Genomic DNA, 21085 nt, shown 5'->3' on the forward strand with positions numbered 1-21085 from the left:
TTGTATAATGGTGATTTTTTTTCTGTAGACTATCAAAGAAAAAAAAATTGCTTAAAAGGGCTTTAAATTTTTACCCTAAAATGTTTTTTAAAAAATGAAAAACTAGTTTTATTCTAGCCGAAATAAAACAATTAAGACTTTCTCCAGAAGAAAAAATATTATCAGACATACTGTGAAAAACTCATTGCTCTGTTAAACATCATTTAGGAAATATTTAACAAAGAGGGGCTAATAATTGAACTTCAACTGTATATAAATTATTTGCCTGATATGAGGATATCAGATAACTTTATTGAAAGTAGCTAAATAGTACACACTCAGAAATAAAGGAACACAATCTGTCACTAGGGCCTTTAAGTTACTAAAAGGGTACACATTTTGTACACAGTGAAGTCACTAGCTCCATTGAGTGCATTGTGTTTGACATTGCATTAATGAGAGATGCATCATAAAGGCTGCATCCAGATACTATTGCCCCAGTGACAGATTTTGTACCTTTATTTCTGAGAGTGTAGCCAGGTGTAAATGGGCCATGGTCTTTGAGCATAACTAAAGGTAAATATTGTTTACTTTTGTTTAAATGCAATATCTATCTATCTATCTATCTATCTATCTATCTATCTATCTATCTATCTATCTATCTATCTATCTATCTATCTATCTATCTATCTATCTATCTATCTATCTATCTATCTATCTATCTATCTATCTATCTTTTTAAAATTTTTACTCCTGTGAAACTTTCATTCTGTTGTTTCATGTTTTTGCAAGTGCTGTTTAACAGAGATTTTTTTCAACACATTTTTCAACATAAAAGTTTTAATAACTAAATTCTAATTAATATTTTTTTGTCTTTGCCATGAGGACAGTACATAAGATTGTACTAGTTATTTTAAGTATTTAAGTCATTGAACAAAAGTGGCTTGATATCTAGCCAATCGGAAAAAGGGAGCTAATAATATGAACCCTAAAAATGATATTATTATATATTTTTTGTTGCAGCCAAAAGAAAATAAAAACGCTTTCTTTGCTCTATTAAACATCACTTGGAAAATATTTTTAAAAAGAATACAAATTTCACCGGAGGGCTAATCATTTCTAATAATCTAAACATTTAATGATAAAACTGTATATGGCATTGATATATAAGTGCACCCCTAAACTAATGTTGTAATCCCACTAAAAATAAATCCACAGCTAAAAACAGGAGAACTGAATATTGTAGGTACATCCTTCACAAGAGCCGACCATTCTGTCAACAGCACTTCAGGTAGAGGCGTCACACTCAGTCTGTCAGAGGTAGAACTCTATGAACATGCTTGCATATTAGAATTGAAAGCCACAATGATCCCCATTCCCCATTCCTCCTTCAGATCACCTCATCCGCTGTAACTGGATATGAGCAATCGCTTGTGTTTTTGGCCTGTGGATGGGCCGGTCTCCCCCTATTGGGTTGAATGAGCGCTGCTGCTGCCTCCTCTTCACATGGAGATGCTTGTGTTTCTGACTCCCTCTAGAGGTCACAATTATGAGCTGCTACTGAGCCGTCTGCGTAACAGAGATGCTGGTTTTGTGCCTGTGTCCTCCTGATCACTCTCGCAGTCTCTCTAGGTGGAAAAAAGTGAAGAAATGCTTATTTATGTATAACAGTTAACAAGATATTTTTCACACAAAAATAAAAATTCTGTCAACATTTACTCATCCTCCACTTGTTCTTCTGTTAAACACAAAAGAAGATATTTTGAAAAATGTTGAGGTTTTTGTTTATTATTTTGTGTTTCACAGAGGAAAGACATCCATAATGGTTCAGAACCACTTGAGTGCCAGTTAATGGTGATGAAATGCTCATTTTCGGGTGAACTTCATCATTTTTTATTGCATTTACTGTCTAGAAACTGTAAAAAGGAACAGCGCTTTGAAATTTTTATTGTCTTTTTTAAAAAATTAATTAATTCATTCATTCATTTTCCTTTGGCTTGGTCCTTAATTTATCAGGGGTTGCCACAGCGGAAGGAACCGCAAACTACTCTGGCATATGTGTGCGAATACCCTTCCAGCCACAACCCAGCACCATGCTGGGAAACATCCATACTCTCTCTTAGGCCCTGTTTACACAAATACATTTTAGTTTTAAAACGCATAAGTTTTGCGGTTACGCCATCCGTCCACACTACGCTGGAGTTTTAGAGTTTTCCACTACGCGGAAGCGGGGCTGCAGGGGTTTTTACCTCAATATTAAGTAGCCTACACAAAGCTCAGTCTTGCATCCTCTCCTTGTAAGATCAGACATCGTAAGTTTAATATGGAAAACAAACTCCCGAGGACATGTCTGGTAAAAACTTCAAAGGTAACAGTGTACTTTATAACCTCATTCACAACACCCTGGCCCTGATCTTAACAATAAAATGAAAACAAGATATAAGGAATTGCCTATTTTCATTTTGATATTAGCAACTTCATAGACAACAAAAATGTTGAGGCGTTGTGTAGCTGCATATTTATAACATCTTGAAGACTGTCAGGAAGACTGTCATTTTCACTGTATGCATATTTAGAACAAAGCCAAGAGCCTATAAGATAACTGCCTCCTTTTATTTTCATTGAAAATATGAAACATACCCTCTCTTTTGCTCAATATCAATTTTAATAATCAATAATGGCCATTATAAAAGTATAACGTACAATAAGTTTATACATTATAGAAAATAAAGGCAAGCAATTAGTCAAATGTGCAGAATCAGTGTACGCGTAATGTACCATATTACATTAATTGATATATTAACTAGGGGTGTAACGATACACTCAGCTCACGATACGATGTGTATCACGATATAATGTTCACGATTCGATATGTATCACGATATTTGGAATAAAAATTGAAAATTAAACTGAAATGCAAATTTTACCAAGTAAACTATTTTTTATGTATTTCTTTTGTTTCAACTTGTTAAACTGAACCTTCTTTAAGAAAATAAATTAAACAGGCCTGTCTCTGGAAAATAAAACAATTAAAAAACTTCTTAAAAATATTATTGAAATGACAGAGACAAAATTAAGGAAAAATTTAAATAAAGGTGCAAAAAAATAAGCTTTCTATTCAATTGAATTTAACAGTAAGAGCTTAAGGCTTTGCTTGGTCACTTGCGTTTTTTGTGTGTGCAAAAAAAAATCCACATTTCCAGGTATTTAATTCATATTTAATTAAATTCATTTAGAGATATCTCTAATTACAATTGTGACCAGTCAAAACTCATTTAGAGATATCTGCAAATATTTTTCAATGGAAGTCAAAGGAGGAATATGACTAGTCATAATATATTTGCAGATATCTCCAATCTGATTTCGTACTAGTACAATTGTAATTGCAGATATCTCTAATTGTCATTCTGACTAGTCGAATTATAATTATGACTAGTCAAAATATAATTAGAGATATCTCTAAATATATTTATGGATAGTCAGAACAAAGGTTTAAATGCTAAAACGACTTGCCATACGCGCGCGTCTATCAAAGTCCGCCCTCTGTAGTAACAACTCACGTCAGCTCACGTCATGTGTGATTTTGCGGCCGCCAATACATCAATATATGAAGACAGAATGATATTTTAGGGTGAATTGTACCTTATAAATACAGTATGTGACTCTTTCAACACCATTAGGAGGTGTCCCTGTCGCTGTGCAAAGTAAATCACTGTGAAGACTTTAAAACTTAGGATGTTTGACCCAGTATGCGTGTCAAAAAGCGAGCGAGTCTAAAGCAATGACTGTACAACCGAAATGTTGCCAGACGTCTGATTTTGAGAGGATGGGCCATCCTCTATTTCGGCTCCACTCATCTTGGTCTGCTAACATTACTGCTGCTGCAATCTGAACTCACGTGCGACAGCAGGTGGAACGTAGCTCACGTGCAAACAGCTCAACTAATAAGAGAATACGGACGTCATATCGTAATCAAATCGTCATAACGCCACGATGCATATTGTGACATTTTTGCATCGCAATAAATCGTACAACGATAAATCGTTACACCCCTAATATTAACCTATCTTTGCGCTCAGCCTAAACACATTACCTGAGAAAAAGTAATAGATTCAAAAGACCAAAACTAGAAAATATGTTGCTAGGTTTAGACAACAAGATGAATTAAATATCACATTTAACAAATATAGTGAGATTAGATCCAACGGTAGATCCTTGATGTACAGTCTGACATAAACAGCTCCCATCTGGGTAGATGTGCTCAAAGCACCCGCTGACTGCCTGGAGCTCAGACGCGCGCATATGCTGAAGTGCATGCAAGAGTTTGTGTGAGGTCATAAGATGTGCGTTTTCAGCAGTATAGTGTGGACGGAGAGTTGTTCAGAAACGCTAGCTGAAACGCCAGTGTGATCATTTTCACTCTAAAACTCTGCATTAAAACTAAAACGTATTAGTGTAAATGGGGCCTCATTCTCACACACACTCATGTAAATGTACCTTTACTAAATAAAAGTATTATATAGTTCTATAGTTACAAATAAGATCTCAGTGCTCTAGTAATATCTCAATCAAACTAAAATTAATCTTAAATTAAAAATGTGATTAATTTATCCAGAACTTAATTGTTGTGTTTATTGTAATGTCTTTCATTTATGCAAATGATATGTATTTATTTCTTTAAAGTATATTAAGTAATTATGTGAAATAACATATAAAACTAAAATTCTTTACAGTAAAAAAGTAATATAATTTTTTATCATATCCAGACAACATACAAGAAAATATAAAAAAATATATTTTAGAAATTGAGCAATTACTCTAAAAGGTTAGTGTGCTTACAGTACGCTCTTTAAAATGTCACAAGACAAACATTCTAAAGAATAATAATAATTAATAATAATATTTTTCTTGCTTAATTGCTTGAAATTTAAATAAATGATTAGAAACTACTTATTCAACCTCCCCATAATACATTCAGTTTCTTATTCTTCTAAACATGTTTTTCTTTTGACTATTTAAGTGTTTGAAATTTAAAATTATTAACATGCTTTTTTCCCAGTACTTGGTTGTGGCTGAAAGGGTTTCCACTGCATAAAACATATGCTTGAATAGTTGGTGGTTCATTCTACTGTGGCTGATGAAAATTGAATGAAATATAAAAATTGCACTCATACCAGTTCTTGTTGCTCTGTACCACGAGCTTTACACAGTATCTGCAGTCGACACAGCCGGTTGCAAGCCGAAACCATGTTAAAGGACATCTAAAATAAGGAAATAAACATAAAAAAATACAGATTTAACAAGCATTGCAGTCTATTCAGACATAAACAGAGCAAAGATTAATGCAAAGACTGAACAGCAGGTGTCTCTCTTTACATTTCTGACTGCTGTTGGTTAGAGAAGTGAGTCATCTGAGTCAACTAAGGTAAGGTTAACATTAGCAACTTGTTTGGACTCTTAAAGAAACAGTTCAGTCATTTTTACACTGCTTTACTGAAGCTTCTTGTGTACAAAAGCATGTAAAACAGCAAGAAGATGAATAACACATCTAAGCGTAATAATCTTTTTAGGAGACATCATGATGATTAAAAAAGTCTATATGATTGCATGATGTGAAACATCTCTGTCAAATAAACAGATAAATAGAATGATGCAATAGCACAGAATCAGTCATAGAATCTATGGACAGGTTGATTGAAAGAGACTGAAAGACAGTAACAACAAAGAAAGATGCACAAATAGTAATGAAAAAAGCTGGTTTGTGGGTGTCGCAAGTTACACCCTTCAGCCAATAACAAGTCTCGATGACCATGATGACAAAACACACAGCGGTGGTGTCTAAAAAACAAGCACACAAACACAGACCTTCCATTTCCTCCTAGCGTTGAACTTCTTAAAGTTCTTCATGTTGATGGAGGAGCGGTTCCTCTTCGCTATCTGAGTTCTATTGAGAGGCTGCAAGAACAAAGAAACAGATGTGAAACACTGTAAGTCATAAGTGTTTTATAATCATACCACAAAATACTACTGTAAGGAAATAAAAAGAGGAAAGGTGAAGGTTTAGTCATCCCACCTTAATCCAGGGGTGAATGAGACACTCTTCTGCTGTCATTCTTTCACTAAACACAAAGGCAAAGAAGTAGAATAACAATATTTAACTCTGAAAAAGGATCCAACAGGTAAATAGTTTCACAAAGCTGTTAAAAATGTAAAAGAGCAACTTGATTTAGGTATAATGATCTGACACAACCTAGAGATTGTTTGAGTTTTTAAAGATAGACAGATTGGTTGATTGATTGATTGATTGATTGATTGATTGATTGATTGATTGATTGATTGATTGATTGATTGATTGAAATTTATTTCATGCATCTCATTTATTCATTCATTTTCTTGTCGGCTTAGTCCCTTTATTAATCCGGAGTCGCCAAAGCGGAATCAACCGCCAACTTACCCAGCAGGTTTTTATGCAGCGTATGCCCTTCCAGTCGCAACCCATCTCTGGGAAACATCCACACACACTCATACACTATGGACAATTTAGCCTAACCAATTAACCTGTACCACATGTCTTTGGACTGTGGGGGAAACCGGAGCACCCGGAGGAAACCCATGCGAACGCAGGGAGAACATGCAAACTCCACACAGAAATGCCATCTGAGTTGAGGTTCAGACCAGCGACCCAGCGACCTTCTTGCTGTGAGGCGACAGCACTACCTACTGCGCCACTATGTTGCTCCTTTCATACATCTCTTTAAATGCAAATGAGTAATCTCTACATTTTTTTGAGTCATGGATTGGACCATTTTTCGGATCAGTAAAAAAGAGAGGAGACAAATGTCCTTTGTTTTTCATTTCTACAAAATGATAACAGCAAAAAAAAAAAAACATTGGTTTTAACAAACAACTTAGAACCTGTAATTTTCTTAAAAATAAAAATCAAGAAAGAACCAGCTGAAAAAAGAAAAATAATCAATATGAAAAATGATCTTTGCTACTGGGCGATGCAGTGCCGCAATAGATAGTGCTGTCGCCTCATAGCAAGAAGGTCGCTGGTTTGAGCCTCAGCTGGGTCAGTTGGCGTTTCTGTCTGGAGTTTGCATGTTCTCCATGCATTTGCATGGGTTTCCCCCGGGTGCTCTGGTTTCCACAGTCTAAAGACATGCGGTAAAAGTGAATTGGGTTGGCTAAATAGTCCATAGTGTATGTATGTGTGCGAATGAGTGTGTATGGGTTATAGTAATATAGTATATAGTATACAGCATATAGTAAAACATATGCTGGATAAGTTGGCGGTTGATTCCGCTGTGGTGACCCCAGATTAATAAAGGTACTAAGTCGAAAAGAAAATGAATGAATGAATCTTTGCTACTGTTGCTGACAATGCTAAATATAGAAATCTAACATCTTGTATAACACATATTTATTTTCAATTAATGATTCAACAACTCACACATAAAACTTCATGTTTCATTATAGGTGGATCATTTTTGAAAACCTATTCAGTGACATAATTTTGATGGATGTTTGTCGCCACCCATTGGTTACACAATGTAATTGCTACAACATTCACCAGCGTCAGGTTCCATTAAATGGTGTTTTTAATCTTGACCATAAACATTAGTTTATATCTGAACTATAAACTTCTCCCGGTACTTCTTATTTAATTGTATGTAACTAACTGAAAAAGTATAAAAACTGAATCTCTTGATCAAACGCAGATTTGAATGCAGCGCTTCGAAGGATTAATAAACATGCAAATCATTATCATTTATCATTCATGTTGCGCAGGTTTGAACTGAGATCACAATCTTTTAATGTTTACTTGTGCAGCTTGAACATAATGCATTAATGCAGGCTAAACATACTTAAAGAAAACACCTTTAACAGATAACATCAAGTATTTAGGTATGTCCCACAACTTAGCTCAGGCAACCTGAAAATATGCCGATTTGACAATTGTTGCTTATTGTTGCTTATTTTATTAGTGATTCCAAATATGTAATGTAATCGAAAGCTTGCCAAACAGTTTAATGTTTCCCCATCCAGAAAGACTGCCTGAGCATACTGTCTGAGTGAAATGACTTGCCTAAAAGGGACTTTGAATGTATGCAGCAAATTTGACCGTTATGGTCATATATTTTAAATATATATTTGGAGTGTTTAACCTTTATTGGAATAAAACAGTGAAAAGAGAGACAGGAATGCATGTTGACAATATTTTTCAGCGAGCAAAATCAGGGCTAAAATCGTGCAGTGTGATCTCGGCATAACAGTAATAAGTACATAAATGTTTTGGGAAATGTTGCTTCACTCAAAACCATCATTTATCTTAGCCATTTATTATTACCTCTGGTCTTTAACTAGTAGTTTCTGGATGAAGTCTTTGGCCATGTTGGTGGTTTGGCTGAAGAAATGAGGCTCAAACTCATAGTTCATTGACACAATGTTTCTCAGCGTCTCTTCATCCGTCTCGCCTTGGAACGGTGACAGGCCACTCAAACTGATGACAAAAATATACATAAATACCACAAATATACATATATATATATATATAATTGAAGTCAGAATTATTAGCCCCCTTCAAAAAATGTTCTTCTTTTTTAAATATTTTCCAAATATTTAACAGAGCAAGGATATTTTCACAGTATGTCTGATAATATGTTTTCTTCTGGAGAAAGTCTTTTTTGTTATATTTCGGCTAGAATAAAAGCAGCTTTTAATTTTTTAAACACAATTTTAGGGATAAAATTATTAGCCCCTTTAAGCTATATTTTTTTCTCGATAATCTACAGAACAAACCACTGTTATTCGATAACTTGCCTAACTACCCTTACCTGCCTAGGTAACCTAATTAACTCAGTTAAGCCCTTAAATGTCACTTTAAGCTGTATAAAAGTGTCTTGAAAAAATGTCTAGTAAAATATTATTTACTGTCATCATGGCAAAGATAAAATAAATCAGTTATTAGAGATGAGTTATTAAAACTATTATGTTTAGAAATGTGTTGAAAAAATTTGCTCTCCGTTAAACAGAAATTGGGGAAAAAATAAACAAGTGGTCTAAAAATTCAGGGGGACTAATAATTTTGACTTCAACTGTATATATATATATATTTGGATTTGCCTAGACTAGAGAATCTAAAAGAGACAGCACAAGTTTTTTATTAGATCGATATTGAAGTTTCTATGAAAGCTGACACATGTAATATCCCTCCACAATAACCTGGGGTTGTAGAAATTATTAATATAAAAAAGGACACGCTAGATTTAAGATGAACCTCCTTATCCCTGGTTAAAGCTGAAAGGCTCACAGTGAGCAATCTGTTGGTTATCTCCTCTATATCTGGTGTGCTTCATTTCTGACAGAACTGATCTCATCCCACAGGACCTGACCTATAAACTTGACAAAACACACTGCTTGTCAAAGGAGGCTTTCTTTCAGAGCTGAATTATATCCCAGTTCAAATATGAATGTGGGGAGAAGGACTTTGGTGTTCAGAATGAATCTAAAAGGATTCACTATCAGGGTTATGTTATGATGAACAATGGAAGATTACTTACAGAATGTAGGTAATGACACCGATACTCCTGGAAAAAAAAAAGCACAAGAACATGCAAACATGAATAAATGAATTGGAAAGTTTATTCTAATGTATTTATCATGCAAAATAAAAAATTTGAATAACTAAAAGATCATTTCTATTTACTGTTAATTGAGTGCGTGTGACGAACAACCATGTAAGTCCAAAAAAAAAAAAAAAAACAAGATCTCTGCGTGACATTATAGTATGTGTGAACTTTGTATACACAAACAATTTGGGGATATTTTAGTGCGACCATGAGTCTGCATTTTAAACATTAAAATAGCTTCACTCGGAAAAAGAAACGTTTATAGAGGAACAGAGATGCCGCTGATCTCTCTCTGTGAATGCGCAGAGGAGCGCTAAACACCACAAAACAGTTAACATATCAAAATAAACAACATACCACATACAATAAAGCTGTATCAATGCATATTTCCCGCCAGTCCTGTGTAAACTACAGCAAGCAGAGTTTATTTGTTCATCTATTTGTTTATGTCGTGAGATGGAAGAGCGCAAGAACAGTTTGAAGTAGTAAATACACAGGTTTATTTTCTAAATAAATGACAAGGTGCACTATTGGAGCTAACATACAAGAAGCAATTAAAAGTTCAGAGACTATGCCCATCATGATAAAGATTGATTTATTTATTGTTTGTTTGTTTGTTTGTTTATTGTTGATTATTGATTGTTAGTGCCTTTACTGTAAGAAGGTCTATGCACTGTACATTGCTCATACTGTATTTTTTGTATTTAAATAATAATAATAAAAGACTTGAAAGAAATGCTTAATATTAACATGAAGTTTCTGTTGTATTAAAACTAAGATAAAGGAATCAGATCTTTAGAGGTTTAAAGCAGGGATTCTCAACTAGTGGGCCTCATCGATCCTGCAGATGGGCCGTGAGACAGCTTAAAATTCATTCATTCATTTTCTTGTCAGCTTAGTCCCTTTATTAATCCGGGGTCACCACAGCGGAATCAACCGCCAACTTATCCAGCATGCTTTTACGCAGCGGATGCCCTTCCAGCCGCAACCCATCTCTGGGAAACATCCACACACTCATTCACTATAATTATATATATATATATATATATATATATATATATATATATATATATATATATATATATATATATATATATATATATATATATATATATATATATATATATATATATATATAATTATTATTATTATTACAATATTTTTGTAACATTTTTTCATAAATTATTTTCCATACAATATATAAACAGTAATAAATAAAACATTTAACATAAATATTTTACGCTTGATATTTTAATATAATATTAAACAAAACAGTATTTTATAAAAAACTCTTTTAATTAAAATAAAAACATTTATATAAAATAAAAAAATATATTCAAATATTATACATTTAAAACTGATAATAATAATATAATATTTGAGCAGATTATCATTCTAATTATAGCTTAAATCTACATTATATTATATATTACAATATTTAGATAAATCTAATTATTAAAATCGTTGATATACAAACTAATCTCACAGCTCTTAAAATAATAAATTACTATTACAATCATTAAATTAAATGAAGCCAAATTATGAAAATAAAAAAATAAATAAAAAATGTCTTTAAAAAAATGTAATACAAAGGTTAATACCCACAGCTACTTTTACTTCAGATTTTATGAAATAACGTCCTCTATAAAATAAAGCCATGGCTTTATCTTTGTTAGTGCCATGCTCTACCAGCTGAGCTTCAAGAATGAATGAGATGTAAACCCAACATGTTTTAAGCTAACATTATGCTAACCAGATATGAACTGTTGTCTTTGGCTCGGCACATGGCAGCTACTGCGTTTTGTCAAAAGCTAAAATAGTTTACCTTCTGACAACATTTTGCACACGACATCCACATTTAGCTGGATATTGTGTTGAAGAACTACATATACATGCTGAGACAGATACACACATTAAACGAGCACCAGTAGATGCCGGAGGAAGACGAATCAAGTCTGAACATGCCCGAAAAGTCCCTTATAGCTATATTTGAATTAAGGTATGAGTGCTTGTTACTAATCTTACCACATGTCTGCAGCCGTACCGAGAGGTTCATAGTTGATGATCTCAGGCGCTGAAACACAAAGTAAAAACATTTTAAACAAAATGAAAGCTCTACAACTCAAGCTCACATAACCTTCAGCATTTTTCTACATTAATCAAACATTTCCCAGCCTTGGCCAGACAGAGGAACATTTTTAAGAAGACAAACTGAAAAGAAAAAGGACATGATTAAGTGCATTCTTTGAGAGTAGCGGCTCGTGTTTACGTCGCAGCAGATGACTGTGCTCACTTTGGAGATTTTTTAAAATATGCACAAGTAATATGAAGACATGTTCAGAGGAATAGAAGATCGCTGGTTCGAGTCCCAGCTGGACCAGCATTTCTGTGTGGAGTTTGCATGTTCTCTCCATGTCTGTGTGGGTTTCCTCCGGCTACTCTGGTTTCCCCCACAGTCCAAAAACATGCGGTATAAGTAAATTGAGTAAACAAAATTGTGTATGACTGTGTGTGTGAATGAGAGTGTATGGGTGTTTTCCAGTACTGAATTGTAGCTGGAAGGGGATCCACTGTGAATATGTGCCAGAATAGTTGGTGGTTCATTCCGCTGTGGCAACCACTGTTAAATAAGTGATTAAGCCGAAGGAAAATGAATAAATGAATGAGTATCAATATAACCTGCGAATAGAATGTTGTAGTCTTTTTGTGCTTTCGGATCAATCTCACAGGCTCAACGTGACCCTAAAGAAACACACTTTTAAAAAATAAGCTCATTTTACAAGTCTTCTAGTGTAAAACAATTGAGTTTTACTGTTTTTTAATCCATTCAGACGACCACTGGGTCTGGCAAGAGCACTTTTAGCTTAGCTTTGCATCGATCATTAAATCAGATTAGGCCATCGGCATCTAGGGTTGCCTTGCACACTTTACAATAAGGCTGAAATAGTTAAGCTAATATATTTACTTATGAACTTAATGCTAATACTTTAATTTTTAACATTAACACATTTATAATTTAAATTCAACACCGGGCTTGTTAATATAATTTAAAAAGCCTAACAATAAATGAATACTTTTATAAATGTACTTGAATATTATGTGATGTAATTAATGTACTGTTCATTGGTTGTTCATGTTAATGCATACATTAACTATCATTAACTAATGCAGATCAAACAAAAGACAAAATAGTACATTGAAAGAGCTGTGCAATGCACTGTACAAAAACAGTGTGTTGAATTTTATTTTAATATTTTTTATGTATATCTATGTAATTAATTAACTAATTTTGATACACCTTTTCATTTGTTTGTTTAATTCCTGATGTTTTAGAATAAGTTTGTACTTTTCCTTATATGTTTTACTTCTGAAATAAAAAGCCAATAAATGTAATTATTTAAAAACGAATCAATAAATAATGCATCTTTATTGTAAAAAGTTAAACCAGCGGAATAACAACATAATTATTCTCTACAAACCAAACACTAACTTTCCATTAAGACAATTTTCTTGATTAAAAACAAAATCAAAATAAATATGTTCCCACATTTACTCACCCTCATGACTACAAACCCTTTGAACAACATGAGGGTGTGTGTACAGTGAATTTTTAATTATAATCAGTAATTTTGGGTAACAGTGCATTTAAAGTGGATAAATTTGAAGTGAAAGTCTGTTTTATATGACAAAGTCCTGGTGATTGTTTAGGTTTCGAGGATTTTGGGAGCTGACGGTAGTTCTGACTCAGGAACTGGAAACTCACTGAGATCACAGTTGGTCATATCTGCTTAAAAAAAACACTTAACCTCTAGTTGTTTACAAAGGACGTCCTCATGATAAGTGAAGTAGTCACTTTGAACAAAGGGTCTGCTTTATATCAGGCAGCAGACTATTTCTGCCCACTCACATGAAGAGATAATTCAAAACTTGGTTTGACCAATATGGTATTAAGTGTTTGCACCATGCAAATTCTTTAGATATAGCTTATTTTAACTATAAGTGATATGAACATTTAATCATTTAATTATTTTTTAATTTCATATTTCTCAGGAAACAAAACCACAAACATTTTCAGATCAACGCCTTTCTCAATGTGTAAAACAATTTACTCCCTCCACCCTGTTTTTAAGTCAATCACACTTAAGTCATCAATTATTAATTATTCAGGGTTTCTGCAGGTTTCAGCAAGTTAAATCTAAGACTTTTAAAGACCATTATGAATGAAAATTTAGACTCATGAAGGGCTAAACGCTAAAGAGTTTGTCAAATTGCCCAGATAAAAAAGATTTTTATTTGCTGTATCAAAAGAATTATTACAATTTAAGACATTTAATAATAAAAAACAACAATAATAATAATAATAACAAAAATGTTATACTTTAGATATTGTGTCATAACAAGCAAGATCTGGTTATATAAACATTTTTTACAACATAAACTTTCTTTAAAAAACATTTTTTACAAATGTTTTAAAAGTTTTGAAAACTATAATAAACTAAATGTATGCACAACAATCTGTCCAGGTCATTGTCCTTAGCTGTAAATACATGGGGAACATGTAAACAAATGTTATTGGAAGGAAAATTATTTCTTTAAATAAAAAATTTTAGGTTTGGATTGTTGGTGATTGGATGAATATTGGCCACATTGGGTAGCAATGCATAAACAAAGAAAAATTAAGACCTGTTTAAAAAAGATTTAAGACCCACAACTGAATATTTCAGAAGATTTAAGACTTTTTAAGGCCTAAAGTTTTGTTCATCAAGGACACCCTAATTATTTTAATCATTAAAAACTTATAAATTACTTAAATTATATTACTAGTCATAATACCAATACTGACACTCGCAGTTTTTTACTCTCCCATTTACAGTAAAAAGATAATAAATATTTTAAATGTTTATTATAGGAAGTAATTATAATTCACAGGAACTAGTAACTAGTTTACTACATTTTATTATTTAATATATGATGTTAAAATTATGAAGATTTGGTAACACTTTATAATAACTACACACTATGAATAATTTATTAAGCATTACCATCTAGTGAACTCATCATTTGTTAAGCATTAACTCCTCATTAATAAACATTAGTAAGCAGTTTATAGCTGCAGCTACAAATGCTTTGTTATTGACTTATAACTACATTTATAATGTGCCTAATAATTGTACTTCCACAATTTGTGACTGGTTGATATTTCATTACTAAATTAAGTATTGCAGTGTTTATAAACCATTTGTATTTAAAAGTAGTTGGAGGTTTTTAAGATCATAATTCAGAATTAGTAAATGACAAATGAACTATTGAAAGTACTGTTTATATATCTTATTATTCAAGCACTTGAATAGAAAGCATTCTACGACAATACACGTCACCAAATACATGGTGGTCCAACTCAGCCTAAACAGGCTAAATTGGACTTTTGTGCAAGATCGGGAGTGAAGGTACCTTCTGAATGTGAATAGAAGCATTTAGCTGCTTGGGGAAGTTCACATATCTTGTCTTTTAAGTGAGTGCGCATATTGACCGATCAGCTTCATACTTTAGAATATACACATTTCAGTAGACTAATTACCTCAGACAAACACAGAAGACCCAAACACTGCAGTGCATTTACATACTATAGATGTCAATGGTTACAGGTTTCTAAGTTTCTTTATGTCCTTCTTTTGAAGAAAAAAAAGACAAACAGGATTGGAACAAGTGAATGATGAGAGAATTTTAAGTTTTGGATGAACTCTTTAAGTCCTTTGAATATGTTAAGCTGCTGTGATAAACCTATTGTAATGTTTTTTAGTGATCATCAAATCACTGAAAGAGCTGCAGTATATTTTGTATTTTTATAGGTATATTTTATATGTTTTAAAAGTAACTTAAAAAGTAAAGTAATTAGTCATCGGATTACTTTTTACATGAAGTAATTAGTAATGTAATTAGATTACAGTTTTCCTGTAGTAGTTAGTAATTTGTAACCGATTACTTTTTAAAAGTAACTTACCCAACACTGCACATAGCTAATAAAATAAATGTAATTATATGTTTATCATTTAAGATGTTATTTAAAATTTATTTGTATTGTTTAATATTAATATTAACTATACCTACTGTTTCAGATTTTCTATTTATTGTTGTGACCAGGGCTTTACATTAACTTTTTTGATCACCAGCAACTGTGGCTAGTACATTTCCAACATTACTAGCCACTTGCCATTTTCACTAGCCACAATTTTGTTGCTTGGAAAATATATTTTGTATTAATATAAGTGACTTTGACATGCTAAAATGACTTGATTTAGATGTTGTGTGGTCCACATGCCTCCTCATTTATTTCATTTATTTCTGTTTGTGTGTGTTGTGTGTGAGCTTGCTCAGTGTGCATGAGCAAATGGGTTGTGTCGCATTGCAATTGGTTTTTATTTAACATGACTTTTTTAGGGCTCAAAATTAAGGATTTACCAAATTTATCTCTGACTACACCAAAAAGAATAATTATTTCTTAGTCACACATTTTGAATGTGTCAAAACAAGCAAATATATAGCTGTATATATGCACTTTTTATTCAGCAAAACTTTCCTTTTTTTTTTTAATTGACATTTTAAAAAGTATCTAAAATATGCACAGTAATCTGTCTTGGCTAAAGGTCCCAGATCAGCAGTTAACTACACATAAATGGGAAGTTAATCTCATATTAAAACAATGTTATTACAAAGGATGATAATTAAACTATAGTAACAAAATAAGTAAGCAAAAGAAAGCAGGTAAAAACATACGAGTGATAATGAAAGGATGATCAAGTGCCTGAGAATAATTCAAACGAAAGCAGTGACTGCTGCTGCTTACAAAAGGTTTGCTGCTTACACGAGCATCGCTTTTTGTCTAGTTTATTTCAAAGAGAACCGATCGCACCAGTTGCGCTTCCTCTACACACGGTTGTTTCGCGCAAGTAAACGGGAGCTTGCCCGCGCGCTTTTTAACAGTCGCGCCCATCACATCACCTGTGCGCACGAGTAATCATCCTCTCATAAGGTATTTACCAGCTTTTGCTCACGCAAACACGGTTATTTTTGTCAGTCTTGCTGCTTCTCGATTCTAAGATCACATTTACACGCATATTGGGCCATCCTTATTGTCGAACCCTGCTTTAAGAAAACTACAATGTAAAAATTATTTCCAACCTGCCAAAGTGGCTAGTGGGAGCGGCTGTCTTACCCGCCAAAGCTGAAATCTACCCGCATTTGGCGGCTGTTAATGTAAAGCCCTGGTTGTGACTGACATCAGTAATTATGTTCTGCATGTCAGTATTTAATATATATTTGTGAAGCACACAGTTTTGGGACGCAATAGACAAAATATAAGTGCATGTATCTGCCAAGGTTGGTGATTAAAACAGCACTGAAAGGGGGACCGCAGGTTATTAGAAGTGATGAGCTGTTAAACCACTCGAGGACATTTTTGCAGTCCATCAGCGGTGAGCTCATATGTGAAAACACAACGGTTATTTCTGTCCACTCGATGTTCAGCTGAACTGACTCAGCTCTGCCATTTCATCTGAAGTTCACTCGTCTCCATGGAGATGACCAGCACTAAAAACTGTGCATATTGCTGAAGGCAGAAACAAAACACATGCAGAGACGGAAGCAGGTGTGCAGTCAAACACACACATTTGAGCAGAAGCAAACTCTACACACACACACGCGCGCACATAAAAATGTTATGAAAATGCGGTCTAGTTAACATAAAATGGCTGTTCGCACATTTATTGTTAGCTGTTAAAAAACAAACCTGTTTACCCACAGATATTTGATGTCAACTTTATCACCTCTTTATTTATGGAGGTTTGTTACTACCACATATGAACGGTAAAGGGTTAATTTAAGTAAAAATGAAAATTCTGTTAACCTCTTATGGCTGTTTCTGTCTATGAAAGATGAGAGAGCTCACGAATATCATCTTCAGAACACAAATAAAGGTTTTTTAAGATGATATTCGAGAGCTCTCTCATCCTTTATAGACAGAAACAGCTATAAGAGGTTAACAGAACATGTTTTTATCAATATTGTGGCACACAAAAGTGTTCTTGGAGCTGATTACAGTTCAACCGATGAAGTCACACGGGAAGTTTTGACAATAAGTTTGGTTCTTTTTCTGGATTCTGAATGTCTTGTGACCATTGCTGTCTATGGAGATTAAGGGAGCTCTCCAATTTCATGCAAAATATCTTCATTTGTGTTCTGAAGATGAACCAAGGTCTCAGGGGATTGGAATGGCATGAAGGTGACTTTTTTAGGTGAACTAATAAGTAAGTATTAAATATATATATATTAACATATTGTTTATTAAAATGATAAAAATTATTCATTTAAAAATTAAAATATGTATTGACCTTATTCTAAAATGCCCAAGTGCGCCTGTTTTTGCGATTGTCTTAGACCTTTCGATTCAGTCTCCTAATGGGGGAAATGACAAGTAATAATAAACGGCAGAAAATTGTCAAACTACTCGCTTTTCAAACAAATGTTTGCATGACTATACAGACCAAGTAGAATAATATAATAAGAAAATATCAAATTGCAACATCAAGCAGCATAACGAGCAGTTTTTACTGTCAAAAAATGAATGGAAGTGAATGAGACCGGAAGTCCCGAGCCAAAAAGATTCAAATGGCAGTGCCCACTTGTCAGCAGAGAATAAGGTGAATAGCTATGGAAAAAATGAAGACCACTTGAAAATTCATTGTTTCTGTGAATTTATGATTTATAGTAAGGGTTTGCTTTATTCTGTTTACTAATGAGGATTTCTTCCAGATTTTAAATAAAAACATTGTCATTTAGAGACATTTTTAGATTTCAGTAAGTCATTTTTTGATGACTTTGATGATGTTTTAAATTTAGAAGAGTTAAGAAAACAATATTTGTTGGAATATCCCTGATTTTCAATTAAAACAAATTAATGCTCTTGCTGTTATGACCAACTGTCAATTTCTGGGGGTCTAAATGACGATACATTCATTCCTTCAGTCTTTATTTCAAAGGTCGCCACAGCAGAATATACCACCAACTATTCATTCCAGCATATATTTTACACAGCGAATGCCCTTCCAGCTGCAACCCAGTACTGGGAAACACCCATGCACACATTCACGAACACACACACTCGTACACTAAGGCCAATTTAGCGCAAGTATTTGGATCGTAGGGCAAACTGGAGCACCCGGAAGAAACCCACGTAAACACAGGGAGAACATGCCAAACTACACAAAGAAAAGCCAACTGCCCTAGCCAGGACTCAAACCAGCGACCTTTTTGCTTTGTGCTAACCACTGGGCCACCGTGCCGCCCAATGACAATAAAAATGGATGACTTATATTGAAACAATTTTTACTTAAAATATACTAATAAAAAAGACACAACTGGCTGTTCACACATTTACTGTTAGCTGTTAAAAACTCAACCTGTTTAACCACAGATATTTGATGTCCACTTTATCACTTTCTCACATCTTTATTTATGGAGGTTTGTTAACTTTAAAAAATTAGTTCACCCAAAAATGAAAATTTTGTTGTTAATGAGTCATCTGCATGTCTATCCAATCCCAAGACTTTTGTTCACCTTCAGAACACAAATGAAGATATTTTAAGATGGTATTTGAGTGCTCTCTCATCCTTCATAGACAGAAAAGATTATAAGACTTTTACAGAACAAAATATTTTTTGACACCCAAAAGTGTTCATGGAGCTTTGTATAACTAAAGTTGAACCACTCAAGTCTTGTCTTGTGATCATTGCTGTCTATGGAGGATGAGGGAGCTCTCCAGTTTCATGCAAAATATCTTCATTTGTCTTCTGAAATGAACAGGTCTCTGGGGATTGGAATAACATGATTGTGACATACTGATGGAATTTTCAATTTTGGGTGAACTAATACTTTAAACATTTAATATCTGTTTAAAAATGGTTTATTAAAATGTATATCTATCTATGTATAGAGATAGAAAAAAATGAGACCACTTGAAAATTCCCTGTTTCAGTGGATTTATAATTTATAGTAAGGTTGTGCTTTATTCTGTTAACTACTAACGAGAATTTCTTCCAAATTTGAAATAAAAAAACATTGCCTTTTAGAGCCATTTTTAGCTTAGAAACTATGTTTTAAATTTAGAAGAGTTAAGAAATCAATATTTGGTGGAATAACTGATTTTTCAAAGATGAACAAAGCTCTCAGGGTATTGGAATGACATGAAGGTGACATATTAATGACAGAATTTTCATTTTTGGGTTTATTTCACACAAGTTAATACTTTTGTTATTATGATCAACTGTCATTTTCTGGGGGAAATGGTCTAAATGGCAATACACTCATTATTTTGGTTTTCTCTCTATTACAGTCTTCTATTTCTTAGTCTCTTTTTCAGGAGTCACCACAGCAAAATAAACTGCCAACTATTCCATGTTTTACAAAGCGAATGCCCTTTCAGCTGCAACCCAGTACTGGGAAACACCCATGCACACATTCCCAATCACACACTCTCATACACTAAGGCCAATTTAGTGCATGCCTATGGATTGTGAGGGAAACCGGAGCACCTAAAGGAAACCCACGCAAACACAGGGAGAACATGCAAACTACACAAAAAAATGCCAACTGACCCAGCCGGGACTCAAACCAGCGATTTTCTTGCGTTGAGGCTACAATGCTAATCACTGAGCCACCATGCCACCCAATGACAATACAATGTTGAACTTATATTGAAACAATTTTTACTTAGAATATATTCCTCAAATAATTAATGACAACATGAAAGCATTAAACATTCCATTTTAAAGTAGAAATACTGAAATACATTTTTTTGTACTTTTTTTCTCATCATTGAGTCCTAAAAAGTTATTGTCATTCAAAAAGTAAAATGTTAATTTTCTTTTTCTATGCAGATGAACCGGTGGCGCGACGCGGTGGCGCAGTGGGTAGTGGTAGTAGGTAGTAAGTCACTGGTTCGAGCCTCAGCTAGGTAAGTTGGCGTTTCTGTGTGGAGTTTGAATGTTCTCCCTGCATAGTCCAAAGACATGCAGTACCGGTGAATTGGGCAGGCTAAATTGTCCGTAGTGTATGAGTGTGAATGAGTGTGTATGGATGTTTCCCAGAGATGGGTTGCAGCTGGAAGGGCATCCACTGCATAAAACATATGCTGGATAAGTTGAAGGTTCATTCTGCTGTGGCGACCTCAGTTTAATACCTAAGCCGAAAAGAAAATGAATTAATGAATAAACTGTAACAAAACCATTTCAGTCACCAGCGATCAAACTACTGCGGATCGCTGGAGAATTACAACTTCTGCTACCAAATGGACTACAAATCACAGCGTGCACTACGCACACACACCGGTTCCTAATCTCGTCTGATTGCAAACACTCACAGCTGAAGCTGCTCAAGGACTCATTACACAGACTATTTATACACCAAGTTTGCTCACACAC

The 21085-nt window shown here is 33.8% G+C and overlaps 1 protein-coding gene across 2 annotated transcripts in view; it reads right to left on the reverse strand.

Moving 5' to 3' along the window:
- Positions 1-700: 700 nt before the first annotated feature.
- si:dkey-240h12.4 overlaps positions 701-21085 on the reverse strand; it is a 41808-nt gene continuing 21423 nt past the window's right edge. For both annotated transcript variants that reach the window (XM_678062.10, XM_021468288.3), the window contains exons 6-12: positions 11637-11685; positions 9543-9569; positions 8330-8482; positions 6053-6098; positions 5845-5934; positions 5154-5240; positions 701-1607 (exon numbers count right to left, since the gene is read on the reverse strand). In XM_678062.10, coding sequence (XP_683154.4) covers positions 1527-1607; positions 5154-5240; positions 5845-5934; positions 6053-6098; positions 8330-8482; positions 9543-9569; positions 11637-11685 — 533 coding nt within the window. In that variant the 3' untranslated portion in view covers positions 701-1526. The remainder of the gene's footprint in view (positions 1608-5153; positions 5241-5844; positions 5935-6052; positions 6099-8329; positions 8483-9542; positions 9570-11636; positions 11686-21085) is intronic.

This window comes from Danio rerio, chromosome 19 (genome assembly GCF_049306965.1).
Source record: "Danio rerio strain Tuebingen ecotype United States chromosome 19, GRCz12tu, whole genome shotgun sequence".
Taxonomy (NCBI): Eukaryota; Metazoa; Chordata; class Actinopteri; order Cypriniformes; family Danionidae; genus Danio; species Danio rerio.